The following is a 27,830-nucleotide window of genomic DNA, read 5'->3' on the forward strand; positions in this document are numbered from 1 at the left end:
CGGCCCTCTGCCAGTGTGGCCCGCCCAGTCCAGGCCCCTGTCCTCTGCTTGCGTCTTCACTGCCTCCTTCCAGGGCCTGTGTCTCCCGGGCCAGTTTTCCCTCCAGGTTGGTCAGGAGAGGAGACACTACGGAGCAGACTCCTCAGGATTCTCTAGAGCAGTGGTTCTCAACCTTCCTAATGCCGCACCCCTTTAATACAGTTCTTCATGTCGTGGTGACCCCCAACCATAAAATTATTTTCGTTGCTACTTTAAAACTATAATTTTGCTACTGTTATGAATCGTCATGTAAATATCTGATAAGCAGGATGTATTTTCATTGTGACAAATTGAACATAATTAAAGCATAGTGATTCATCACAAAAACAATATGTAATTATATATGTGTTTTCCAATGGTCTTAGGCGACCCCTGTGAAAGGGTCGTTTGACCCCCAAAGGGGTCGCGACCCACAGGTTGAGAACCACTGCTCTAGAACCAACCAGGGTGCCCTGTCTCCAGCCCCAGAGGCCTCAGTCCTCCACTCCCCACCCCAGCCCATCTCAGGGTCCGAGCTGGGGACAGACCCACAGCCGTGTCCCCGCCCTCAGCCCCCAGGGCTCTGCAGCTCTCTAGGTCCCCACCAGGACGGAGTCAGCTGTCATCCTGATGGATCTTCCTGGGGATGCCTTGTGGCTGCAAACCCAGCATTTCCCTGGGGACCCGAATGTGCCAGGGTGAGCTTTTTCTTTTTAAATCTCTGGCACATTATTTAAAGGAAGTCTCCGAACAAAACTGTTAGCACATCAAGGGACGACGAGGTGAGAACAGGTGAGACATCATGTGAACCCGAGATTTGTGAATGGCATCCCTTGGTCCTAGCAAGAGTGGTTCTGAAGAGAAACATGATTAAGGGAAGAGGACTCCCCTGAGCCGGGCCAGGCTGATGGAGCCTCGAGAGGAAGTGGCGACCTGGGTGACTGTGTGATGCCATTTGCAGGCCTTCCGAACCTCTGGGGCTTTGATGTCTTGTGCAGGGGTGTCCGGCAGGCATGCCGAGGGGCTGCGGGTGGGGGGCCTTGTGTGAAGATGCAGCCAGGCAGGAAGTGCCCCTTTCTCAGGCCCTCCGATGCTGGGGTCTGGGCAGTGGCGTCTGGAGGGGGTGCAGTCTCACCCTGAGCACATTTTGGCTCTTTACAGCCCAGCAGCCAGTTGGCTCCCAGCTGGAGTGACCAACCCTCCCGGTTTGCCCAGGACAGAGGGCGCTCTTGGGATGCAGGCCTTTCAGTTCTGAAACAGGACAGACCCAGGCAGGGCGGGATGAGTTGATTTCTGTAGCAAGGGAGAAGGCTGACTGCAGAGAGCTGGGAGGTGTCACCCTGCGAGCCCTCCCCAGCCAGCGCTATCACCTTACTGGGGCTCTCCCGACCCACTTCTCAGCATCTTACTGGTACAGCCTTCCCTGTGCTCATGTTTCTTTTTTGCTTCAAGTTTTAAAAATTGGATATTTTATTTCACCCCTGGTTTTACTGAGCTATAATTGGCATATGATAGTGGGTAAGTTTCAGGTATACAATGTGATGATTTAATATATGAACGTATTGCAAAATGTTTACCACAAGTAGGTTAGTTAACGTATCCATCACCAGACATGAATATTTTCGTAGTGACCCCTTCATGTTTTAATCTTGAAAATTCTTAATCTTACAGATAAACTACAAGAATAATACAGCCAACACCAGTAAATACCTTTAGTCTTTCTTTCCTCTTTTCTTTTTAATAGAATTTTATTAATGTCAGAGAGGAAGGGAGAGGGAGTGAGAGATAGAAACATCAGTGATGGGAGAGAATCATTGATTGGCTGCTTCTTGCATGCTCCACACCAGGGATCAAGCCTGCAACCCGGGCATACGCCCTGACCGGGAATCAAACCATGACCTCCTGGTTCATAGGTCGATGCTCAGCCACTGAGCCACACCAGCGAGGCCCCTTCTTTTCTTTTTCTATAAACATCTTTCATTTTTAAAAATATTATTATGGCCCCAACCGGTTTTCTCAGTGGTTGGAGCAGTGGTTCTCAACCTTCCTAATGCCACGACCCTTTAATACAGTTCCTCATGTTGTGGTGACCCCCAACCATAAAATTATTTTTGTTGCTACTTCATAACTGTAATTTTGCTACTGTTATGAATCATAATGTAAATATCTGATATGCAGGATGTATTTAGGCGACCCCTGTGAAAAGGTCGTTCAACCCCCAAAGGGGTCGTGACCCACAGGTTGAGAACCGCTGGGTTAGAGCATCGGTCTGTGGACCGAGGGGGTGCAGGTTGGATTCCTGGTCAAGGGCAGGCACTTTGGTTGCAGTCTCGATCCCCGGGCATGCACTCCAACCAGGAACCGAACTGTGACCTCCTGGTTCATGGGTTGACACCCAACCACCGAGCCACAAGCATGCATCGACATACCTAATTCAAATACAATAACACTAGAGGCCTGGTGCACAAAATTTGTGCACGGGGGAAGGGGTCCCTCAGCTTGGCCTGCGCCCTCTCACAATCCGAGACCCCTCGGGAAATTTCTGACTGTTTAGGCCCAATCCCAGCAATCGGACATCCGGCAGTCAGACACCCCTCTTGCAATCCAGGACCACTCGCCCCTAACTGCTCACCTGCCTCCTGCCTGCTCACCCCTAACTGCTCACCTGCTTGCCTGCTCAGTGTGCGTCATGGCGACTGGTTGTTCCAGTCTTTCCACCATAATAGTTGCTTAGGCTTTTATAGATATAGATAAGTTTTTCTTCACCTTCCCCAATTGATATTTATATCTTCCCTCTTTATAGTCAAAACCTTGGTCCCCAACCACATCAGATATTTGTTCATTTGTCCTATCCTTCAATACCCACACAAAAAAATAGTTTCAGAATTATGCCACCAGTACGTCTACCAACAATAAACCTACTACATTAAGTTCAAGGTAGTCCTTTTTATCATTAGAAAATGTCATATTAAAGATATATAACCTATATGATACTGTTAATCAATGTCACCCCAATAAATTTAATTTAAAATTTTTTTAAAAGCTATAGTTAGAATACTATGTTCAAATTTACTTGAATTAATGATTTTCTCTGTGTGATCATATCATACCTACCACTGAGGATACACAATAAGATTGATTTGCTTCTATTTATGTGAAGTTTAGGGTTTGCTTTTAAAAAATCCTTTAGATTTAATTTATTTTGGGGTATATAAAGCACTCCAAATCAAAACTATGTAGAAAGGTAAGTCCATAGATGTCTCACCGCCATCCTCTTCACCTTGTCCCACACTTTTATTAGCTTCTTGTTTATTGCCCTTGTATTTCTTTTTGCAAAACTAAGCATACATTTATATAAATATTTCCCCTTTCTTACACAAAATGTAGGATACATTGTATAGGCTCTTGTATTTGGCTTATTGTACTTAATAATATATATCCTGGAAATTGCTCCATGTAAATTCATAGGGATTTTCTTCATTCCATGGCTACATAGACTTTCCTTGAATAGATGTGCCATAGTTTATATTCAAGTAGTCCCTGAGTGACTATTTGTGTTTTTTTCTAGTATTTTGCAATTACAAGCAATCCCACCTTTTTGCATTGTTATTTCGTATTTGTGGGTAGATTCCTAGATGTAGGACTGTGGTCTAAGTATAAATCCATTTGTAGTTATGGCTTCCGTAGGGTAGTGCCATCGGATGAAAGTGGGTTATAAAGGAATTCATCAGTTCCTTGGCAGCCTTGACAGATGACCTCTGGGGGGTTCTGTGAGCCACAGCCCTGGCACTGGGCAAATCCTAACATCAACTCATCTGTGCCCTCTGTCACAGATTACCCATCAGGAATGCCCCATAGATGATACAGGGAAGTGAGAGAGGCTCATCGCTGGGCCCTTCCCAAAACTCAATGGTCCTTTCAGAGTCTTTTCAACAGTCTTATCAGCATCTAGATCTCACCCACGCTTTTTCTTTCTCCACAAAAGCCTGCTGTTTCCCTGAGCTTCCACCCAATGGCTTTCATAATTCATGATTATTTTGGACAAAAATAAAGCTTCAGTGTAGGCTCTTTACATCTGACTTTCTTGGGAAACCTCAGATGATCTTTTCCAGTTGAGTTGAATCTCATAACCCAGAAAAACTCCCAGTTCGGAGCACACTGTGTCCGCGAGGGAAAGAAAAATGACCCCTTTGTGTCTGCCTGGAGATGGCCCCAAGTTGGGACAGGAGCCAGCTCTGTCTTTGCCCAGGGCCAAAGCCCTGGACGGAGGGTCCCCAGCTCCACCCGGCTGGGGACAGTTCCACCCAGATTCTGGGAAGCCAGGCCCTGTGGGCTTGGAGAGACTGAGTTCTATCACGCTATACAGACCGACGTAACATGCATAAGAGTTCTGCGAGACCACCCTCAGAATGTCACCTCTGGGTGGTGTGTTCCCAGAAGACTTTAATGTTCTTTTTTATGCTTATTGGTATGTTGTTTGAAAACAATCATGTTTTATTGGTGTCATTTGAAAGTATTTTATTTAAAAATATGAGCTAAAAGGTCATTGACTTCCTGGCTCACATGTGCCATGAGATAGCAAAAAATAAATCCATTCAAAAGCCTCCAGTTTCCACTGTGCATAGGTTCAGGATGAATTACTAAATTGGTAATGCCACCCCTCCCAACACAGGATGCAGCTTTTGGTCCCCTGTCACCCCTGTCACCATCAGCCTTAAGCCTGCAGCTGTGTTAGAGGTGACTCTGACACACCTCTGTCCCTAAGGTGGCGCAGGGCACACGTACGCAGATCACAGCTGAGCATAGAGACAAACCAGCTAGAGAGGAAAGGACGGGCTTGTCTGAGCTGGGGGCAAGGCAAAGGCTCCCAGAGATGCCCAGTGACTGGCCCAAGATCACACCAGCTAGTCAGAGGGTTGCTGGGAATCCAGTCTGTCAGATTCTCTAAATCCCAGGTTCTAAGCTTTAGGCTCTGACACGATGGAGAAGACATTTCAACTATGAGGGGAAGAGCTTGCTGACACCACTCAGAGATGGGGGAATGTGCTATCCGAGCTCTCAGGTACCGTCCAGGGAGGTGTTTTAACAAGCTGGCTGTCGGGGCTGCAGGAGAAGGGGTCTCTGCCTGGAGCAGAAGGTTTTAACAAAGTCCCTCCAAAGTGCCTTCTGCCCTGAACTCCCAGGATTCTGTGCTGAGGAGCAAGGATCTAGAATCAGCCTGGGCCTTCATCCTGAACACAGGGTCAGACTCTTCTCTTTTCTACTCATCTGAGTCCATCCCCTTAGTTTTTTGACTTTAAATTCAGTTTCTCTGATTCTTTGAAACACTCAAGCAAGTGTTGCTATCTATTCTCAGAGTCTGAAAAAATATTTTATAAATATCTCCTCTCTCTCCTCCTCTCTCTCCCCCTTTTTCGCACACACATATGCACACATGTCCACACAAGCACACTTACACCCAGTTGACACTGAAATTCTGCACAAGAAGGATTATAATCAGGAAATAGAAACTCCCTCTCATGGCCCCCAACCATATTCCAGTAACCCCTGACTTCTACTATGTAGCGTGGAGCTGTCTAGTAAGAGGAGCCCTGGGCAAGTCATCCTCTCCCTCTGGACCAGATATAAGAGATCGCCCACTAAAGAGGCCATCTCAGGACCTGGTGCATAGTGGGTGGGCCATAACTGGCCACTGAAGTTGTAAGGCAGTGCCTCGAGGAGGCCTGCGCATGTGCAGAGAAAAGGACCAAGTGTGGGGTGAGAAGGGGCAGAATTAGCAACATTCTCAGAAGATGGGACTTGGGCATCGATTTGAAGAATGACTTGGGTGGAGGTTTCCAAAGAGACCAAAATCCACAAATCCAGGCCCCCCTCCCTTTCGTGGTGCTAGACCCCAGCATTGAGGCCTGCCTTTCTCATCCCATCCTCTGTCTAACCACCTGTCTCACTTTTGTTGATTTTAAAGATTTCCCTATTGATTTTATTCTGATTATAAAAGAAAAACATATTGGGTGGGGCAATACTTACAGTTGTGAGTATTTGAAACAGAGTTTATTCTTGTATTATTATTTTTAGTTAATGATTGTGTTAGTTTCCATATGAGGAACTGTAAACCGACTTTTGTCCCACCCTGTATCTGTTTAAAAAGGGGGGAAGAGAAGTAATGAAAAAAATCACTCATGATCTTACTATGCAGAGATCGCCACTATTAATATGTTTGCGTCTTCCCTTCCAGTTTTTCACTGCATGTTGTAGATAATACATGTATCTGATTTGCATTTATCTGGATAGGTGAATATATTCATATTATCACTCAGTCTATAATCAATAGTATCTGACATTTATTGGCACTTACTATGTGCCAGCCACTGTTCTCCACACATGCATTAACCCATTTGATCTTCATAACATTCCTGTAAAGCAGGTACAGTTATTACCCCCATATCATAGATGTAGAAGCTGAGGTACCAAGAAATGCCAAAGTCACACAGCAGGATATCGACCCTGGGCCTGGACTGTGACTGGACCTCTGTCCACTGCCTTTCTTTCTCCCTGGTTTTAGCCTAAAAGACAGCCTGTCTGTTAATGGACTTTGTCTGTGTGCACCCTCATCCAGTGTGTGTGCACGTGGTGAGTCTAACTCCGAATCTCCCTGTCACCCTTTGCTGTTGGAAGGAAGGGGTGTTTGCAGGGAGGGTGGGTGATCCGGCGGGAGGAGCCGGGCTGTCCACACAGGTGGACTCAGTGGGGTCCTAAGGGAGCAGTTCCCCATCTGGGCCCTGTCACTCAGAACCTAGAAGGGTCAGCCCACGGGAGGGCTGCTTCTCCCGGCGAGGCTCCCGCTATGAGCCCAGCACAGGGTCACAGGCCTCACCCACAACACCATGCGCCTGTCTGCATGGAGAGCCCCCTCTGCCTGGGGTGAGCCACGCAGACGGAGGTGGCTTGGTCACCAGCCTGAGTGCGGGTGGGATCCCAGGTCTCTAAGGTCTTTGCTGACTGGCCTTGAAAAAGTCACAATGTCCAATTGTTCTTTCCCTCAGTTTCCTCATCTGTAACAAGATAATACTATTTCCTTCCTCCAAGGATGCTGGGAGATGAAGTGGATTAAACACCACTCACAGTAATCCATAATGAGTTATGTGCTCCATATAGGCTCAGAGGGCCTAGAGATGTCCTTGCCCTCTAGTAAGTGCTCAGTAAACATTACCTCTTGATATTGGCGCTTGGTACCTGGACCAGCCCAACCGCAAGTCACTGGAAGTTGTATTTTTTGTTTTCTGTCTATCCCCAGAGTCAGGTCTTCAGGGCGGGGGCTATGCTTTCCCACCATCCTCCTGGCCTGGTACAATAGTATGCCCTTAGCACATGCTTATTTTAGTGCATAAATAAGTGAAGGAAGGAAGGGAGGGAGGAAGGAAAGAAGGAAAGGAACTCCCACCACCTAGATCTATGAACTCTTCAAAATGGTTTGCGAATTCTGAGCACTTGTCCGATTCCCAAAGGGGCATGTGACCCAGGAGAGGCTGAGGGGTGGCCGCAGGCCTTGTGACGGGGGTAGAGTGAGCTTGACCACAGCAAGTAGGAGGAGGGCGGTGGCTCTGGGCTCACGGACAGCTCCTCAGGGGGCCTTCTGTGGGGCCTGACATTTCGTGTCCGAATGTGCAATTCCTTGGCCCCAGCACATAGTGGAATGTGTTTGCTCTGATGAGGTATTTGCTGGAGCTTGTTGGCCTTCTGATCTCACGCACCCGCCAGTTTGTTTTGAGAGCTGCAGTTTGGAGAAACAGTCACAGGATTTAGGAACCAAATCAAATGGCGAGAGGCAGCGGAAGTAGTGGTGGAGGCGGGAGGCAGCTCCCCGCCCTGCCAGGAGGCGAGGGGCCATCTCCTGGCCGAGTTTAGAGGAAGAGGGAGAGAGAAAAAATGGATACAGCCCTAAAGGGGATCGGAAAGGACTAAAGCCTCCCTCGCTTTCCCTTCACTGAGCCCAACTTGATGTTTCTGCTGTCCAGCGCCTGTCCACGTGCGGCTCCGTTTTAGTGGCGCCGCTCATTATGTGCACATACTTTTCCAGCCTCTTTTCACGTCATATTGGGACATTTCCATATTCGTCATTTTATTCAGTTGTACTCCTTGCATGAAATAACATTCAATAATATATGGATAATGAGAGTCTTTCCCGTTGGCATAGAATAATTTCTAAGAGAAGGGTTAATTGATCACAGTGTTTTGAATATTCCCATATGATTTCCCCAAGTGTGAAGCGACTTAGTTAATGATGGCGTTATCTGCGTAGGTGTGACAGGATAGCTCTAAACACAATCGTGTCATCATTACATGGTGTTGTTGCCTGGTTTTCTAATTTACCCCATTGAACAAGAGTTTCACCGCATGCGTACGAGTATGCGGTACTGACAAGGTGCACGACTTTTCATGTCCTTGTGTAACTGTTTAGATTCTTCTTGGTGATATTTCTCTGTGACTTTCGTGTATTTAGCTCTGGTCTTTGAGAAACACACACACATTCTTACGCTGGTTGGATCACCTTATGCCACTGATTTCTTCATCCATAGTCCTTTATATCCTCAACTTGCTTTGACTCTAAAAAACAGAAACTTAATTTTTTAAGCTTAACATTGTGATTTTTAACAAATGTCTCCTCTTGCTTCAACCTTAGAACCTCATGAAGACACCAGAGAAAATAGTAAATGAAGAAAATGGAAAACTTTTTGGGGGAAGGGGGTAAGATAAATAACACCCTCTGACTTTACCCGGGCCTTAGCACGTCCCAGCCTCATGGTGAGCCAGGTTCGGGGACTGTGTTTCTCCCCATTTTACAGGTGCAGGCTGTCCAGGTGCAGGCTTATTATGGAGGAGCCTGCTTCCTCCTCCTCCTCTTCCTCCCACCTCCCTGTCAGCGTGGGGAGGCTTTGGGGAGCAGTTTTGGGCCATCACCTGGCTGTGAAGCCATTGCGACTAAATTGCAAGTAGCAGACACCTGTCAGGTGGGGCCTGGCTCGGCGACCCACGGAGCCGTCCAGAGGGGCTGTTCCCCATCCTGTGCCTGAGGCCTGCTCTCTTGGGAAGGTGAAATGAAGCACCCCAAGTCCAGAGCTGGGCTTATTGTTCAGCATAACATAAGCAGACACAGAAAGGAATGGATGATGACGGTGACGATGATGATGGTGATGGCGATGATGAGGAATCTCAGTGTTACAGTCCTTCCCCTCGGAGCATCCATCTCTATCACTGAGCCCTTATTATGTGCCAGCCCTGAGCCAGGCATTCCGCACACATGGCCTCATTTCATCTTCACGGCAGCACGGGGAGGCGGGTGCAAAAATCATTCCCATCTCACAGATGAGGAAAGTAAGGCTCAGAGCAATTAAGATCACAGACTCAGAAGGGCAAAGCTGGGATTCCGCTCCAGATCTGTGACAGGCGGGAGGTTGGGGCGGGGGGTGGGGGGGATAAACAGGCTATTTGTCCGCATTGTACAAATGGGGAGACTGGGCATCAGAGAGGCTGGGTGACCTGCCCAAGGCCACACAGCAGTATGTGGCAGAGCCTGACCCAGGGTTCCTGAGACCAGTCGGGTGCTTGTCCCACTACTGACATAGTGGTAACCACGTTAACCAAGTGCCTGCCTGTGCCAGGTGTCCTTCCTGGTCCTTAACAACCCGGGAGGAGGCCCCGGGGAGCGGCTAGCCAGGACCAGGGGGCCTGAGTCTGAAGCTTTCACTCCGGCCACCCCAGCCTCACTGCCCGTGGGTTTGCTGCAGGATCAGGGAACGGGTGCCAGCACGGGGCTGGGAACAACAGGGCGTCTTTGTCCTCGCTCCACTGACCACCAGACTGTTCTTCTCACACGCGGCTGACACCCCTTGCCCAGCTGAGTAGGGAAGGCTGAGAAGTTTTATCTTTTATTTTATTTATTTTCCAAATTTACAGACTCTCCAAGGAGAGATTAGTTAAGAGAAACATCCTCCTGGGAACGTCGGACCCTCTTGCAAAGCTTCGGCCTCGCTCAGGGGCTGGGCTTTGTTACTGGAGCCGGTGATGAGTAATAGCTGGTGGCAGTGGCCAGCTGGTGGCAAGCTTCCTTGATTGAAGAAACGGGTTTAAGCATTAACGACTGTAATGCTCCAAGGGCTCTGCTGTGTGGGTGTTATCAACCCACTTTTATAAGTGAACCAGAGAGGGTGGGTGACTCACCCGAGACCACACAGCTAGGAAGGAGTGGAGCTGGGATTCAAACCCAAGCTTGATCCAGTTCCCAAACCCACACCCCTTAGTCCCTCTGCTCCCTGCCCCCTACCCTCCAGGACCTTGCTCTATGCTGCTGATGGAGAGACAGAGGTAGGTGAGGCCGAGAGCATTCTTCTAATAGGTTTTGCAAGCCTGGGTGTGGCTCAAGGTCTGCCTTGCATATGGTTATGCCTGTCTGCTTCTCTCCTTTCCACTGAGGCTGGGGGCTCCTTGAGGGCTGGGTCCACGTCTGGCTAGACTTCGTGTCCCAGCGCAGTGAGAGGCCTGCACACGTCTATGAGAGAAAGAATGAGAACGGATGAGGGAAAGGATGAAGGGAGGACCATGTGTCCTCCCTCACCTGGAGTGGGAAGCTTCTGGAAACAGTGCAACTTTAATGCAAAGCTCAGGTATAAAAGAAAGAGGGCGTGGACCCATGTCCTTGACTTGTTTTAGAGGTCGTACTTCACCTCCAGTCCTGGGGGGAAAATATGATTTTTATCCGCATTGTACAAATGGGGGGCCTAGAGGTGAAGTTCATGCTTCAGTAACTGGCCAGTCTGGGCGACTCCTGGCTCTGCCCCTTCTAACTCCCAGCAGTGACTGGGCCTCACCCTCCTTAACGTCCCCGTCTGAATATTAGTTTGTATTTCTCAGAGGGAGCGATGTAAAAATTAAATGAGCATTTAATTTCCACATTTAATGATGGCTCCTGTGATTTCTTCCTATAGGAGAGGCAATTTCACAGTAAATTTGATTTTTAAAAATTAAGTAACTTGGGTGATGGGTGTCTGAGGGTTCATTATCTCTCTCTCTCTTTCCTGTTGTGGATGCTTAAAAATTGTTCACAAGACATTTTAAAAACAAGTAATAGAAATGTAAAGTGTTAGTTTTGTTTAGAAAAAACCCTACAGATATATGAGTGGCATCAGGAACTGGCTACAGTGGTCAGGATGCAAAATGTACATGCAGTTTTAAAATAAAACACAAGCTTTAAAGAACGGACTGGCTTAAAGCAGCCCCTTAGAGCAGTGATGGCGAACCTTTTGAGCTCGGCGTGTCACATATAGAAATTTTTTGATATTTGCAACCATAGTAAAGCAAAGATTTATATTTTTGATATTTATTTTATATATTTAAATGCCATTTAACAAAGAAACATCAACCAAAAAAATGAGTTCGCGTGTCACCTCTGACACGCGTGTCATAGGTTCACCATCACTGCCTTAGAGTGACGACCTCAGGCCCAGGTGGGGGACTCTCACCCGCCTTCAGTTCCCTCATCCCGAAAAAGTGGGAGACAGGGAGGCTTCCCGCCGAGTGTTTTATGAGTCAGGTGCGAGCAGAGGTGTGAGGTGCTCTGTCAGCTGTGATTCCAATTAGGTGGTTTTCATTCCTTCAGTGTTTCTTGAGGCCCCGCCCTGTGCCAGGTGCTGGTCTGGGCACTGGGTCGCATTGCTGCCCAGCTCTCCGTGGGGCAGGACAGAGCTGGGTGCTCTGCTGAGATGGGACCGTCCAGGTGCGGATTCTGACTCAGCCACTGACTTCTTTGGTAAATTAACAAGGCGGCGCCTCAGTTTCCTTCCGTCTCTGCCGCGTGATTCCCTTGGGGAATGTGTTCCAGGCCCTGAGGTGGGACCAGATTTGGTGCGTTCAGATGGGTGACCTGTGTGTGCTTTGGCTTGAAGGAGGGAGAGTGCAAGGGTGAGCGTCAAGAGGCACCGGGAGGCCGACTCATGTGGGAACTGATAGTAGAGAAGCCACGTGATCTCACTCTGGCTCCTGTTGGGGAAGGGACTGTAGGCCTCCAGGGTGGGAGCCCTTCGCTCACGTTGAGTGACAGGAGAAGGGCCTGGCCTTGAGTCCCAGCCCTGCTGCTGATGCCGGAGGAAGTGGGCAGGGCTTCAGCCTTCCTGTGCTTCCCTTGAGACCCTCTCCTGGTGAAACGAGAGGGCCTCCGTGAGAACCAGGTGAGACCTGGCCGAGTGTGTGCTCCCCAGGGCGATTCTTAATCATCGTGACGGTTATTATTGAAGCCATGAGGGCGAACCCATTGCCTTTCATGTTTCCTAACAATCAAATCTGTCTGCCCTCTGCCCACAGCACAGGCTGAATGTCCCCGCCCATCCTCCTCAGTGTCACTGTGCTGGCAGGGGGCGGGCGGGTGTGGACCGGACCGGGCAGGTGGGCCCAGGCCCTTTTGCTGCAGCAGCAGGAGGGCGGGGCTGCAGGCTCCCTGCTGGTTCTGACCGGCCTCCAAGGCCAATGTCTTGACGCTAGGGGTCAGGACCTGATGGGGAGAGACAGGGTGCCATGAGGACCCTGAAAAGAGGCACCCAGACCAGCATGGGCTTCAGGGAAGGCTTCTGGGAGTGTGTGGTCCATGTGAGTTCTCCAGGTTGCTGGTGGTGGCTGGACCCGGAAAGGAGTGGTCCAAACATCAAACAGGGTTTAAGGTATTTGAAATCCCAGCACTGAGGCGGGGTGGATGGGAGGGATGGAGCCAGAGAGGTGGGCAGGGGCAGACCCGATTCACAAAGAACGCATGTGGTGAGGGGCCGGGGGTAGGACAGGAGCCAGGAGATCGGTGAGGGGGCCCTGCAGACGAGCAGGCAGTGAGAGATGATGGGGTCTGGACAGGATGGTGGTCGTGAGGATGCAGAGGAGATTTCCAAGGTCAATGGGCAGCACTTGACTTGGAGATTGAACTTGGATGGACATAGAGGGAGGAGTGAACGCTGATTCCCAGGCACGTGGTTTGGCAACTGGCGGGTGGTATTCCCTTTACCGAGATCCGATCACCAGCAGGGAGGCCAGGAGAGGATGAGCTGGGCTTTGGTTGAGTGGGAGGGACTGGGAGGCCCCCTGGGGAGACTCTCTGGAGGCCTGGAGCCCAGGAGGAAGGTCCAGCCTGAGATGGAGATGGGCCTCCCCGCAGATAGACAGCAGAGCCTCCAGTGCCAAACTGCCTGGGTAGCAGGTCGTGGGAGGAGAGGAGTGAAGAGAGGTGTGTGGGTGTGCAGAGTACCATGGAAACCTTGGCGTGGGGCGGTGTCCTAGGTTCCCCTGAGCTGGCGGCCCTGAAGGATGCCTGGATGTGGGCAGGTAGAGGAGGGAGGTGAAGGAGGTGCCAGACACGGAGACAGGCGCTGGTAACTGTGGCCGAGGAAGGCTGGTGGAGGGAGGCTTCTGGGAGGGAGACTGTGGAGAGGCAGGCTGGGGCTCATTATTGTCAAAGGTGCTGAGAGTCCCACTAAAGAGTTAGGGCTCTTTCCCTTAGAGGAGGGAAGCCTGGCATGGTTTTGAGCATAAGAGGGACTTGATCAGAACTGTGTTTATTAAAAAGCTTCTTATTGGCCTGACTGCCCAGGCATGTGTCCATGTGACACTGTGTTCAAAGGCCAGACTGTGGGTGGCTGCCCTGCCCTGCCCTCTCGTGTTCCAATCCATGCAGCCTCGGCCTGGCCAGCTTTACTCGGTGGGGATATAGCACAGAACCAGACAGGCAGCTATAGGGGTGATGGAGGGCCTGGGCTGCTCTTGCCCTCTCCGTCCTGAGCCTGCTCAGCCAGGCTGTCACCTGGGCAACTGCCTTACCCCTTCTCCTGCCAGGCCATCTCTTGGCTCTGCCTCTGAGCCGGTGGGGTGATGTCTCAGCAAGCAAGCAGCCTTGGGAGGGAGAGGGCACTCGGTGGAAAATACTGTTCTCCACTCTGGGAGTGTCCCACACCATTTGCCCCTACTGCTCGGCACAACTGGCCATTGTGCACCATTAACTGGCCATTGTGCACTGTTGAAAAGGAGTCTGAGACTTAATCAGATCTGGTACTTTTTGGACTGACTACCGTGTGCCAGACCCCAAGCAAAGCATGTTTCATATGCATCCTTTCATCTAATCTTTAGTATTATGTGGGTGTCTACTGTTGCACCCATTTCACAGATGAGGATACTAAAGGCTCAAAGAGTTACTTGCCCACAGACTGTACGTTTGGGATATAAAAAAAATCTTCACCCGAGGATATGTTGGTTTTTAAAGATTGATTTAGAGAGAGAGAAAAACATCAATCTGTTGCCTCCTGTACGCACCCCAACTGGGGGTCCAACCCACAACCTTTTGGTGTGCGGGATGACGCTCCAACCGAGCCCCCGGGGCTGGGCTGTTTTGGGGATTTTTAATGCTGGCAGATAGAAGACAAGTTTGTCCTTTTAACTCATCACCTTGCAGTTACTTCCTGAGTAGAGACTGGTCTCTGGCCTTTCCCGGCAGCCTAGGCCCAGCCCCTCCTCTATATCCAGCGGCAGTGAAGTCTCCCCTAGGTGCCCTCTGGGAGCTGTGGCCCATCTCAGGGAATGAGGGAGGTTATGGCTTGAGTGGGGATCCCAGCTTGGCCACTCACCTGCTGTGTGTGTTCTGGGGATCATCACTTATTTCTCTCAAACCTCAGTTTCCTTATCTGCAAAATGGGGACTGCTAGTCCCCACCTCTTAGTTATGCAGAGAAAGAGATAAGGCTCTTAGGCGCTTAGATGGTGCCAGGCGCACTGGAAGGCCGAGTAACAGTGGTTATTCCGTTCCTATCACCGCACTGATTGCCTCTTCAGTTGCACAGCTGACACTGGTGCGGGTGGCGCGCGTGTGGCGGAGCCATAGGACAGGGAGGATGGATCATCGATCGCTGAAGCACTGCATTATTCATGTCCTTATTCTCAGACTTTTGACGGGGGCCGGGTGGGAGCCCATATATGGAAGGAAGGCTGGAGGCAACCACGGCTGCTAGCACCTCAGGTCTCCCGAGTTGCCATGGAGTCCCGCAGGCGGCTGGGAGGCGGTCGGCCTCTGGGCGTCCAGCGGCCTGAGAACTGGCCGCACCGTGTTCCGCTTGTGCGCGCGCGGGCCCTTGACCGTTCCTTTGGGACCCTTGTGTGGGGATGGGGTGTGTGTGTTGCGGGGGGTGGGGGGGGAATAAACTGGTGGCGCCCGGAGCAGGCTCCCAGGACAGTGGGGTGTGCGTGCGGTGCCCGCTGCAGGGCGTCGGTCCCCTGCGATTCCGTAGGGCGGATGCGTGGCGGGGGCCGCGGGGGCCAGAAATCAAGCCCAGCTCTTCCCGGAGCCGTGCGCCCTGCGCGCCAGCAGCGGCTCGCGAGCCAGGGAGCACCGGCCACGCCACCAGCCCCGCCACGGCCGCTCCGCGGTGCGCCCGGGAGAGGAGGGGCCGGCTTCGGCTTCGGTGGGGCAGGTTAGGGGGCCCGCGGACTCTCCGCCAGGCCGGCGATGCCTTTCCTTGCGGGCGGGCTGGGGGGGTGGGGGGTGGGGGCGGGGGGCGGGGGGTGGGGGGTGGGGGCGGGGCGCGGGGCGGGCCCGGGCGGGGCGGGGCGGAGCCGGGCTGCTGCCGCGGCGGCGTCAGAGCGGCGCTCCTGCAGCCGGAGACTCGGACCCGGCGGAGCGCTGCCCGGGACGCGGACAGGGACCCGGACCCGGACCCCGACCCGGACCCGCAGGGCGCTGCTCCCAAGGCCCCCCTCGCGGGCCGGGCTGCCGAGCATGGCGGACAAGGAGGCGGCGGGAGGCGACGCAGGGCCCCGGGGTGAGTGCGGTCCTGCGGCTGGCGGGGCGCGCCGCGGGGGACGAGGCTCGCTCGGCCCGGGCCCTGCGGCTCCCTCGCTGGCCGCGGGGAAGTGGGGGCCCCCGCCCCTCCTGCCCCATTGGTGGGGCCGGGGTCCGCGCCACGGCGGGGCTGGGGGGCCGGGGCCGGAGGCGGCCCGCGGGGCTCGCGCTCTGCTCCCGGCCGGGGTGCGGCCACTGCGGCGGGGACCACAGCCCCCACCCGGACGCCCTGGCGGTCCTCGCCGCGGGGAGGCGCCGACTGCGGGGCCGGTGCGAGTCGGGGTGCGACCCGCCACCTTGTTCCTCCCCGGCGCGCCGTGCGGGACGGCTCCCTCACTCACCCCGCGAAGGGCTGGCCGCGGGGCGGTCTCGCGTCCCCAGCGACTCAGTGAGGTTGCGGGGAGCCAGTGGGAAGTCAAAGATTTGGACGGCCCCTCCCTCACCCTGCCTCGATCGGTCCTGCGAGCCCGGAGTGGGGACTGCAGCTCCGATCCAAACTGCATCCCATGCCCCTCCACGCCCAACCCCAGGGGTTCACGGGGCTGAAGAGGGGCGCCGCGGCCGGGCTCCCCAGTTCCCTCTGCGCCCCGGCGGGCGTGGGGAGCAAGGCAGTGCCCAGGGCACAGGACGGACACTCGGGTTTTGCGGGTTTTGCGGCTGTTCCAGGGCCGCTTTCTTGGGGAGCGTGGCGAAGGCTCAGATGGGGTGGGGGAAGGGTGAGGAGCTAGGAGGACCTGGGAGCCGGGAAAGCGGGGAGCAGCTCCCGGAGTGGGGTTGTAAATCATGGCTTCGCCCGCCGAGGGGACTCGCTGGCCAGGACTGTGGGTCCCCCGTGGGGAAAGTTGGGCGCAGGGAGGCACCGGGCGTCCCCGACCTGCCGGACCGACCGTGGCGGGAGCAGCCGCTGCAGCGGAGAGTGACCGCAGGCTCCCCCGGAGCCACAGGACCGGTTGCTTATCGAGAATGACATTAAAATGCCCGGAGGAAAGGGAAAGTCATCCAGGAAAGGTGCGTCTGGCTCTGCAGGGACCCCAGAGCTGGGGAAACTGAGTCACGGCAGCACAGCTACCGTGGGCATCGAGCTGTCCCGCTGTCTGTGGTCTAGGTCCCGCCCTTTACCGGCTCCAGTGGCACCGGCCCCCTCCCCAGCCCATTGTTCTAGGATCTGGGAGGTGCCGCCCCACACGCACTGCAGTGGTGGGGGAGGGGGCGAGGGAGGGGTGGGGAGATCCTGACTTGGCTCCCTCATGGGAGGAACCTTGGGGAGCCCAGGCCAAGAGCCCCAGCAGTGCTTTAACACACATCCCAAATCTGACATCCCCCCTCTCCCCACCCCCCACCCCCCTTGCCCCCCCACCCCCACCCCATCTAGCAAACAGGGCAACGGGCTGGAGGCTGTCTTTGTCTGAACATCACTCAGCAACTGAAAAGATTCATTCCCGCCCCCCCTTTCCTTTACTTTGGAAAAAAAAAAATTAGAATGATAGGGAGGGGTGCCTGAATTGCCGAAAATTACAAATCGCTGAAGCTTGAGTTAGTGAAATAGTTTCTTGCCTCTCACGCTGGGATAGTGAGTGGCTGTAGCAAATGCAAGGTTGGCCACAGGACTTGTCAGGTCAGAAGAGTGAGCAGGGATGGGCACCCTCAGACACCCTTCTGTATTGTAAATGGAATTCAGCACCCCTGCTCTACACACACACACGCACACACGCACACACGCACACACACACACACACACACAGGCACACACACTGGGGCACTCGCCATCCAAGATGAGGATGCATGCTGGATGTGCTGGGCCACCTGCCACCGCTCGCCTGTGTCTGTTCTAGAACATTTCTTCACTCCCAGGGATCTGGAGTTCAAGGCAGCCTGTGAGAATTCCTGGCACAGGGACTTGGGACACAGAACAAGCTCTCCCTGGCAACTCACTGCTTCTCCTTGGGCTCCCATCCCTCCATCTATGAAGTGGGAGATATTAATCATATCTCATAGGAGCAGAGCCTGCTCCCCACTACCTGACACATCTAAGGTTTCCTCATTGCATGTTCCGTGCTGGACAAGTGAACATGCAATCTTTTATTTTTTAAAGCCTCACAAAAAACCTGTTACCAGCATTCTCCTTTTACTGGGTAGGAAATCTAAACTGGGGTTGAATGACCTATCCAAGGTCATGTGTCTAGGAAGTATTGATTCAGACCCAGGCCATCTGAATCCAGGGGTCCGGTCCTTCACCACCACCCTGTATAACCCTGTGACTATGGCCAGGATTGCCATGCTATTAGGCACTTAAAAATGGCTGTTCTAGCTGGTTTGGCTCAGTGGATAGAGCGTCGGCCCGTGGTTTCAAGGGTCCTGGGTTTGATTCTGGACAAGAGCACATGCCCGGGCTTCAGTGTGTGTCCAGTGTGTGTGTGCGGGGGGGGGGGGGGGGGTGAGGAGTGTGCTGGAGGTAGCCGATCAGTGATTCTCATCATTGATGTTTCTCTCTCCCTCTCTCTCTTCCTCTCTGAAGTCAGTGAAGATAATATATATTTTTAAAAAGGCTGTTCTTCCCGGGATTATTTCAAGGATGCTCTTGGTGCAAAAGGATGAGGGCCACAGGTATCGAACTGACTTGGGACCTGTGAGCAGTGGGAGGCCCGAGTGCTGGGTTGTGCCAGAAAGATGGGCCATAAAATTCCCCCCAACACATCAAGTGTTTGGGGGGGGGGGAGTCGGGGGAGATGCCACAAAACAAGGGCGGCAGGATATTGGTAGTTGTGGAAGCTGGGCAGTTCATCACCGTTCCATTTGTTTTTATTTGCTTGTAGATTTCCTTAATAGAATGTTTAAATTCGCTAATTAACAAAATCCAAAGGGCCACCTTTTCATCTCTGGAGCTTTGAACAGCAAAGGCTGAGATGACCTTCAGCCTTGACCCCACCAGGGCCTGGGTTGGTTGATGCATAGAGCCCTAGAAGGATGCGATGAACTGGGGTGGGGATGGGGAGAGCAAGGGGTGGGTCAGGTTGGGCTAGCTCCTAAGGTGCTGTAGTCAGGGTACCTTTGGGTAGTGCAAACGTAGTAATTTGCTCCAGGTGGGGGTACGGTGAGGAACAGCAGGCAGGGGTGTTTGCCTGGGGTGGAGATGCCTCTGTAAGCATTACTTTGGGTCTGGGAGCTGGGATTCTTATCATCCTGGCAGTTAATCATAATAAAAATAAGCATTTTAAACACGGATGTTGATTGAGGACTTAATTTATGCTAAAATATGAAAGTTTTGAATGACTCATTTATCCCTAGCCACATTTGTTAACGAATGAACGACTCTGAGGGAGGCCCTGTTACCCCATTTCACCAAGAGGAAAGCTGCCAAGCCAGTGTGGCACAACTGGAGACGAGCCGAATGAGGGCTAGGAGGTGGCCAACCCTCTCCTAGCACAGGCCCAGGAGGTCACAGTCCCACAGAGAACTTTATTGAATGTCTGAATGGATGAGTACATGACTAACAGAGAGAATGTGCCTGCCCGACTTCCCTGAGGTCACCAAACTACACTCGGAAGTGAGTGGGTGCTGGACATGGCTCCCAAGCTGGCCAAGAAGAAGTCAAAATGATGCTCATCGCTGGTTAGGGCTCTGGCCACGGGACCCACTTCCGTGTCCACCTGCCTCTGCAGCTGTGACCCCTGCCACTGTGGTGTCCTGTGATGTCCTTTGGTCCTCATGCAGTTCCCCCTGCCAGGAGCATCCTCCCTTTCTCTAGCAAACTCCTACTCACCCTTCAAAACGCGGGTGAGGTATCACTTCTCAGGAAGCCTTCTTGGACTCATCCATCTGAGTGAGAGTCTGCCTGTGTGGTTCCAAAGCCTCTGTAACCGACTGTTTGTTGTTGGAAATCTCAACTCGTGTTCATGGAGTGCACGATGTTTCCGTTTTATGTGCATAAATCCCATTGACTCCTCCAACAAACCTATGAGGTTGGTGTCATCACCCCATGTTGCTGATGAGGTAGTCAAGGCCTTTGAGAAATTTGGAAACGTGCCGAGCCAAAGAATCAAATCACCCAGCTAATGAATGCTTGAGTTGGCATGTGAATTAATCTTGGAGCCTAAAAACTTTTGCTCTTTCTCTCAATGCCTCTTCCAACAAGGGCAGGAACTGTGTCTTTATGGCCATACTCTTTTTTTTTTTTTTAATATATTTTATTGATTCTTCACAGAGAGGATGGGAGAGGGATAGAGAATTAGAAACATCGATTAGCTGTCTCCTGCACACCCCCCAATGGGGATGTGCCCGCAACCAAGGTACATGCCCTTAGCTGGAATCGAACCCGGGACCCTTCAGTCTGCAGGCCGACGCTCTATCCACTGAGCCAAACCGGTTAGGGTGACCATACTCTTAGTAACGGCACACAGTAGGTACTCAGTACTGATTGTGTGTTGACTGAATATCGTTCAGCAAGCCATGAGGGAGCACAGCAGTGGGGAATGGCATCTACATCCTGCGTGGATGCTCAGGAGTGGGAGGAAGCAGGTGGGGGGTGTGAGCGGGGCTCAGTCAATGCCAGAAGAGATTCGGCTCTGATTCCAACAAGGCTTTGAGTGATGACTCAATCTTGTGGGGGCGAGATCTCCTCATAGCATAAACAGGCCTCTTTGGGAAGGGAGAAAGCTTCTTTATTATCTCTGTGCATAATTTGAATGGCAGGGAGGAACCAGGGCCTTAATGAATGAACAACATGTGGCAGGGAGCTAGTGCCCCCCACCCGCAGGCGCGTGGGGTCTGGGCATTGCCAGGGGAGCAGGGTGAGCCAGGGAGCCAACCGAGAACTGCTGGTTTAGGTTGGCCAGTGGGGTTCACAGGGGCCGTCAGCTTGGATTCCAATCCTGCTTTACCACTTACCATCTCATGGGGCTCTGGGCAAGTTACTTAGGGCCCCCCCCCCCACCTCAGTGTCCTCCTCTGTAAGGTGGGGATCATCAGAGTACCCATCTCAGAGTGGATTTGATTTACTACCATACCCCCTGCTAAGTGTGGAGTATGCTTTCCGGCTCATTTGCTGTTCTCTGCTATCATTATGTACCATTAGGAATTCAGTGGGCGTAGGTAGGGCAGTTAGCAGCGGCTGTGTTCATCCAGGGGAGAAGGGCTAAGAAGGACCAGAGCTCAACCTGAGCCTCGGGCCACATGGTTTCTTGTCCTGCAGGCCCAGAACTTGGAGGAGAGCTGGGTGTCTCAGGTTGTTGGCCCCATTTGACTCCCAGTTGGTCCTTGGCCAAGGCTCTGAGCTCCCGCTGGGTTTTCTGACTGGGCACCAGTGGGGTTCAAGGTCCCTTTGCATCCCTGGACTCTATCCAGGGCCTTCGGCCTGTTGCCCTCAGATGACTAAGAGTCCACCATCGACAGGCTCCTCCCGCTGTGCTGAGACCCCACATTGGGAGCTTTGCAGATGCTGCTCTGACCTCTGCCAGGACCACCCCTCCTCCTCCGGCCTTGACCATGACCTGGCAGCTGTGAGGGCAGGTGGGGCTGATGGCTGCTCCCCAGCCATCCTTCCGGGGAACCCTGAACTGCAGAGGATGGGCCTCAGTTCCAGTCCCCTATCTTTAGGGTGGCCATGTGTCCTGGTTTGCCGGGATAGTCGTGGTTGATGCCTCTTGTCCCAGTGAAATTATGAAGTGACCCCTTTCCCTTGCTAAGTATCCCAGTTTGGATGATAAATTACATGGTTGTGCCACTTACCTCTGTCCTCTCCTCAGCCATCAGGGCCTCATATGGGACAAGGAAGGCAGTAGGGTATGTGGTTAAACGCGGGCTTTGGGCTCAGACACTTCTGGATTCAGATGTGTTTAACCTCTGGGTATAACATTGCGGGGCGTCAGTTTCCTCTGCTGTGAACAAGGATGACTAGTAATCCTGCTCTATTGGGGGCGGGTGAGAATGAAGGGTGAGACTATATGTCAAGTGCTAAGCATGAGCCTGGTACATAGAGGGTGCTCGGTTAGTGGCTGTAATTACTGTTGGTTTGATTTGGGAGATGTAGGTTAGACGTGGGATCTGGAGTCAGACTCCCTGGACTCCACTCTGGGCTGTGTCATTTACTTGCTCTATGGCCCTGGCAAGTTACCTCTTAAAGGCTCAGTTTTCTCATCTGTTGCATATGGATTATAATAATCTTCTTCATATGGTTTTTGTGAGGATGAAATGAGTTTAGACAAGAAATTCACTAGAACAGGGTGGGCCACAAAGTAGATACTGAACTGATGTTAGCTGCTGTTGTTAGCTGTTATTGTTGTTGAAGTTACATTCTTGCAGGCCCAGAACTTGGGGCCAGCGTATGAGTTTCTTATTGCCTTCATAAACATTACCACAAACTCAGTGGCATAAAACAACACAAATTTATTATCATACAGTCTGGAGGCTGGAAGTAAGACCATAATGGATCTAACTGAGCTGCAATCAAGGTGTTGGCAGAGTTGTGTTTCTTCTGGAAGCTCACATTTTCCGACTTCTAGAGGTCACCTCGTGGCCTTGACTTCCATTTTCAAAGCCCGTCACTCCAACCGCTGCTTCCGCTGTCACTTCTCTCTGACTCTGTCCCTCCGACCTCCCTGTTGTAAGGGCTCTTGTGTAAAGACCTCTTCCAAAGCCCTTCTCAATAATCAGAATAATTTCCCCATCTCGAGATCCTTAATTTAATCAGACCTGCAAAATCCCTTTTGTCACATAAGATAACATGTTGATAGGTGCCAGGGATTAGGACGTGTACCTGTTTGGGGGGCCATTTTCATCCTACCACAGCCAGAAGATTGGGGGTCTTGCCTAGATTTAGGAGTATTAGTTAGAGAGCCTTTGGTCTTCGCCAAGAACAGCTTGAATGCTGCAAACTGTTCCTCCTCCATGTTTTATATCAGTTGGGTTCCTCTTGAACCGGCTGCATGACACCATCCCTGCGACATTTGGGTTGTTGGTCGGCCCTTGACTTTTATTTGATCTTTGTAGGGTCCTTAGAGACACTGCCACTTCCAGGGTGACTTAGCCCCTTCTCAGAGACCTATGGAATCATTGAAACCCGAGTAAAAGGTTTATTGGCTCCCAAGTGGGGAATACGATTACATTTGTAAAGAATTAGTGAAATGTAAATTCTTTACATTTGTAAAGAATTAGTGAAATTACATTTGTAAAGAATTAGCAAAATGTCACATGACATTTGCTATGTAACCAACCATCCCCAAATGTAATGGCTTAAAAAGTAGCGATTGTATTTGCGCATGATTCTGTGAGCAGGTCTCTGCTGGGTAGTTCTTCCGCTGGTCTTGCCTCAAGTCACTCCTGTGACCACAGCCCTCTGGTGGCTGGGCTGGGCTGCAGAGTCCAGAGAGCCTTCCTCGGGGCCCTGGGTTTTGGTGTGGCTGGGGACTGGGTTTCTTTCTCCAGGTGGGCCTTCTTCCTCCAGGAGGCTAGCTGGGGCTTCTGGATGCCGTGGCCTCAGGGCAGCAAGAGGAGGAGAGGGGAGGCTGAGAGGCCTCTTGAGACCTTCGGGAGAGTCCATATAGTATCGTGCCTGCTGCATTCTTGTGGATACAGGGAAGTCATGTTGGCTCACTGGCAGGTTTTCCCAGGAGTTTATGCTGTGATGGGCCAGGACACGCTTTCTCACGATTAAAGACTAATAGGTGAGGAACTGAGGAAAGAGCAGACAAGCTCAGATGCACCTTCCCCTTTAAGCTGTTTGGGGAAGCCGAGAGGGCAGGAGCCCAAGGCATTGCTCTTGTGAGGAAACAGCGGGTGCAGGTGCAGGTGAGGTCCCGGGCGGGGCTTGCCATTCTGGTCAGAAGGGTCTGTAAGAAGTGAAGGCCCCTGGGGGCCTTCATCGAGGAAGAGGAGCACAGCCAGTGGTGTCCTCACTGTGGCTTTGGGTCCAGGCCCGGCAGGCTCTCTGCGCTGGGATATTACTAGAGCCACTGCTGTGCCCACGTGACAAGATTCGTAGCTGTTGAGTGATACGCACCAACACTATTTCCCCTGTGAACGCTAGTATTTTTAGTGTGTGATTTTGCAGAATATGAAGAGTTTTAGGAAAATAGACCACGTTATAGCAGAAATGCTATGTTTCTATCTGCTGTAGGATACGTGCCCATTTAAAAATATTTGCGCTGCTGCCCTGGCCGTGTGGCTCCGTTGCTTGAGCATCGTCCCATGCATGAAGGGGTCACCGGTTCCATTCCCCGTCAGGACACACGCCCTGGATGCAGCTCCATCTCCTGTAGGAGGCGTGCAGGAGGCGGCCAGTTGATGTTTCTCTTTGTCATTGATGTTTCATCGCTCTCCCTCCCCCTTCCTCTCCCTCTAAAAAAAAAAATCAGTAAAAACATATTTTTAAAACGTGTTTGTGCTTTTGGGGGCCCCAAAAGACAGCCACCAGGAAGAACCTCTGGTCGCTTGCCTTCACCTCATTTTCTGAGCACAGTAACTGAACTGTTGAGGCTGTTTTACTTCCCAGATGCTGAGCACGGTTTGGGGGTAGTTTGCTGACTACCTCCCAATTTCGCTGTCAGAAGCAAGGCTCCAGAAAGGTCGTAAGTTCTGTAGGAGGAGCCCCTGTTCCATTGGCTCCCTAAGCCCCCCAAATCTCACAGGGAAGTGGGTTTTGCTAGTGTCCTTTGTTTCCCATAAACTGGCCAAAGAAGTGATCTCCTTTGCTGCCTTTTGTTTTTATAGATCAGACCGGTGGGCTGGTGGTTTCCCTGTGACTGGGAGCACTGGTTTCTGTACCCAGACTCCTGGCTCCTGTTTGGGACCCAGGCGTTGGGGCTCAAGCCTGCTGACTAATGGGCCTCAGGCTGGCCTCTCGCTGTCCCCAGGTTTCCATGGGCTAAAGGCTAAATTCCTCTGGCCACTTCCTTCCTTTCTTGTCCTTTTTTCGTTGTCCTTGAGGGGCCCTTTCTGCCGGTTGGGATAGGAAACTGTTTACAGCACAAACGCCAGGAGTCCTGTTCCCAGGGCGGAGATGAAAGCAAAGAAAGCAGAACTTGTAGGTGGCGTCTACAGCCAAGCAGGACCTGTGTTGTCAAAGGTCTGGGCTGGGCCTACCCTCTCATTTTACAGATGGACAAACGGAGGTCAGGGAAGGGAAGAGATTGCCCCTGAACACTGGCAAAGCCAGGATAAGAAGCTAGGTCAGGAGACTCCCTCTCCTGCTTCCCAGCTGACCCCGGAGATGGCCTCAGAATCCTTCTCAAACCCTGACTCTGACCCTGACCCTAACCCTAACCCACTCCAGTCCCTTTGAATTGGTCCGAGGTGGCACATGGATCTAAACCAGGGGTGGGCAAACTTTTTGACTCGAGGGCCACAATGGGTTCTTAAACTGGACCCAAGGGCCGGAACAAAAGCATGGATGGAGTGTTTGTGTGAACTAATATAAATTCAAAGTAAACATCATTACATAAAAGGGTACGGTCTTTTTTTTTTTTTTTAGTTTTATTCATTTCAAATGGCCCGGATCCTGCCCGCGGGCCGTAGTTTGCCCATGGCTGATCTAAACTCTTTGCCATTAATAAACTCGTGACTTGTGCCTCCCGGCAGGAGTCACATTTTAAAAGAGTTTGAAGAAGTGATGCTGAACCAGAGGAGTGAGGAGCCAGATCAGTGGCTGTGAACACGAGAGTCCTTCACGGGAGATCCCAGGCACAGCCTCTTCTCCTTGCCCGCGTATTCCTTCAGTTGACATTGGCGGTGGCTCCTCTTTGGCCCTGGCCCCTGCCAGATGCTTGTTTGAAAAGAGTGTGAAGTGGCACTTGTGGTTGCAGGTAACTGAACCTTTTCTAGCTAAAGAAAGCCAAAAGGGCCGAAGCCGGTTTGGCTCAGTGGATAGAGCGTCGGCCTGTGGACTGAAGGGTCCCAGGTTCGATTCCGGTCAAGGGCATGTACCTGGGTTGCGGGCACATCCCCAGTAGGAGGTGTGCAGGAGGCGGCTGATCGATGTTTCTCTCTCATCGATGTTTCTGACTCTCTATCTCTCTCCCTTCTTCTCTGTAAAAAATCAATAAAATATATTAAAAAAAAAAAAAAGCCAAAAGGAGATTTTAGAGTGAGGATCCTGGGGGTCGAGGGGGGAGACGGGACACCTGGAGTTCTCTCTGCACCTCACCCCCCGCCCCATCTCTTATTCCTGCTGGCGAAGCCACTTAAGAGGGGGACTGGAGCTCCCCAACCAGCAGCTCAGGTGAGCATCAGACAGGTGAGAGAGGCTGTCTTGGACCACCCAGCCCCAGTCGAGTCTTCACATGACTATAGCTGCGTGTGTTGGCCCCAGGTGAGAAAAGTCAAACTGCAGAGTGCTGTGCAAACAAACAGCTGGTTGGTATGTGAAGCCACTAAATCTTGGAGTTAATTTTTTCCCCCTTAATAGTAGTGGATAACTGATACAGTCCTGTTTTCCTTTCTTTAATGAATTGAATATAATGGGCGATAGATTTAATTAAAATGTTTTCATGTCTGTCCCTGGCAAAATCAAAACGTGACCACACTGTGTCAGGCCCACAGTCTGCGGGGGATTTCACTGCCTGGTGAACTGAGGCACCAAGGAACCACAGAGGAGTGGAGATGTGAGGGGGGGGGGGGGCTGCTGTGCAGATTTGGGACTTGGTCAGCCATGAGCACTTAGTGCGACTTCTTGTGACTTCGATGATCAGAGTGAGAAATGGGGGAAGCTGGAGCGTGAAGGTGGGGGCTTTCAGTGTTCCGTGAGCCAATCTGATGAAGAAAACGAATCCTAGAAAGTGGCAGTGGCCTTAGGAGCCCTTGATGGCTCCGTGGCAGCACAGGGCCCTGGTCTCTCCGAGCAAGCTAAGGCCCTGCCTGTCTGTTGGGGATACTGGATGGGGGAGGCTGAGGATGGGCACATTGGGGTTCAGCACCCAGCCTGGACCTGGTGTTTTCAGGGCACCCCTGGAGGGCACTTGGGGAGCAGGGGTTGTCTGCCCCTGGGTGCTAAGGTTTTGGGAGAGAGTGGCGAGCAGAGATGCCAAAGACCTGATTCTGCTGGGGTTTGCCAGGTCCTGCCAGGCCTGTCTTGGGAGAGGCTTCTGTGTGTGTGTGTGTGTGTGTGTGTGTGTGTGTGTGTGTAAGTATGCTTGTGCATGCACATGTGTGGCAAGAGGGAGAGGAAGTAACAGGTGGAGGAGAGGGAGGGAGACAGGGCGAGACTGAGAGATGTTAAAGCTTCTGGTAGGTCTTTTCTGGGGGTTCAGGCATGAACCCACAGGACGCGGCTGGTTAAGGACACTGGAGTCTGCCCCCATGCTGTCCTCCATGGCCCCTCCCTGAACATTCACTGGTGAGATCCACAGTGCCGGGTGCCGGGGGCCAGGCCCGAGGCGCTCAGGAAGGAAGACGGCGGCAGGATGGGATTTATCAAGGCGCCGTAGGAATGTCAGGATGCACTTTGCCCTAGTTATTTTTTGAACCTCAACCTTGTGTGTTGAATGAAAAACAGACTTTCTCAGCAGGTTGTATTGTGAAACGGCATGTATTCCTGTGCAGAGGTAAGACAACACAGATGTGCAGCTGGGGGCCTGGGAAGATTGCCCCTCAAAAATCTTAGTGGGTGGTGAGGCGGCAGAGGCGGCCACTTCCTAATGAAATATTAGCCAAAATAAGCTGCAAACCACAAACACAGAAGCCAAAACTACGAGTGACCATGGCAGAGGGGTGGCCCAGCTCATCCCGTGACTCACGAGGACGAGTCGGGGATTTCCGTGTCCCCAGACAGCAGCCCCTCACCTCCTCACGCCAGCAAAGCCCCCCACCCCCCACCTCTCCCCGCCCCTGCACACAGTCGGGTTCTCCCGCAGAGAGAACTGGCAAGTTGGTTTCCATCTGACTATGCTCACAACTCAAGGTGACCCTCCCTGCCCACCTCCCCCGAACCGTTAGGGCCAGAGCCCATCGGGGGCCATATGGTCAGCACA

The 27,830-nt window shown here is 52.2% G+C and overlaps 1 protein-coding gene across 4 annotated transcripts in view; it reads left to right on the plus strand.

The window, feature by feature from the left end:
- Positions 1-27,830, plus strand: part of HSPA12A (heat shock protein family A (Hsp70) member 12A) — a 111,762-nt gene that overhangs the window by 41,684 nt on the left and 42,248 nt on the right. The window contains exon 1 of one of the 4 annotated variants that reach the window (XM_036335851.1): positions 15,654-15,853. The exons of the other annotated variants lie outside the window; for them this stretch is intronic. Within the exon in view, the coding sequence (XP_036191744.1) occupies positions 15,811-15,853 (43 nt within the window). The 5' untranslated portion in view covers positions 15,654-15,810. Of the gene's footprint in view, positions 1-15,653; positions 15,854-27,830 lie in introns of those variants that run through there. 4 annotated transcript variants of the gene reach the window in all.

Source organism: Myotis myotis, unplaced genomic scaffold (genome assembly GCF_014108235.1).
Source record: "Myotis myotis isolate mMyoMyo1 unplaced genomic scaffold, mMyoMyo1.p scaffold_m19_p_15, whole genome shotgun sequence".
Classification (NCBI taxonomy): Eukaryota; Metazoa; Chordata; class Mammalia; order Chiroptera; family Vespertilionidae; genus Myotis; species Myotis myotis.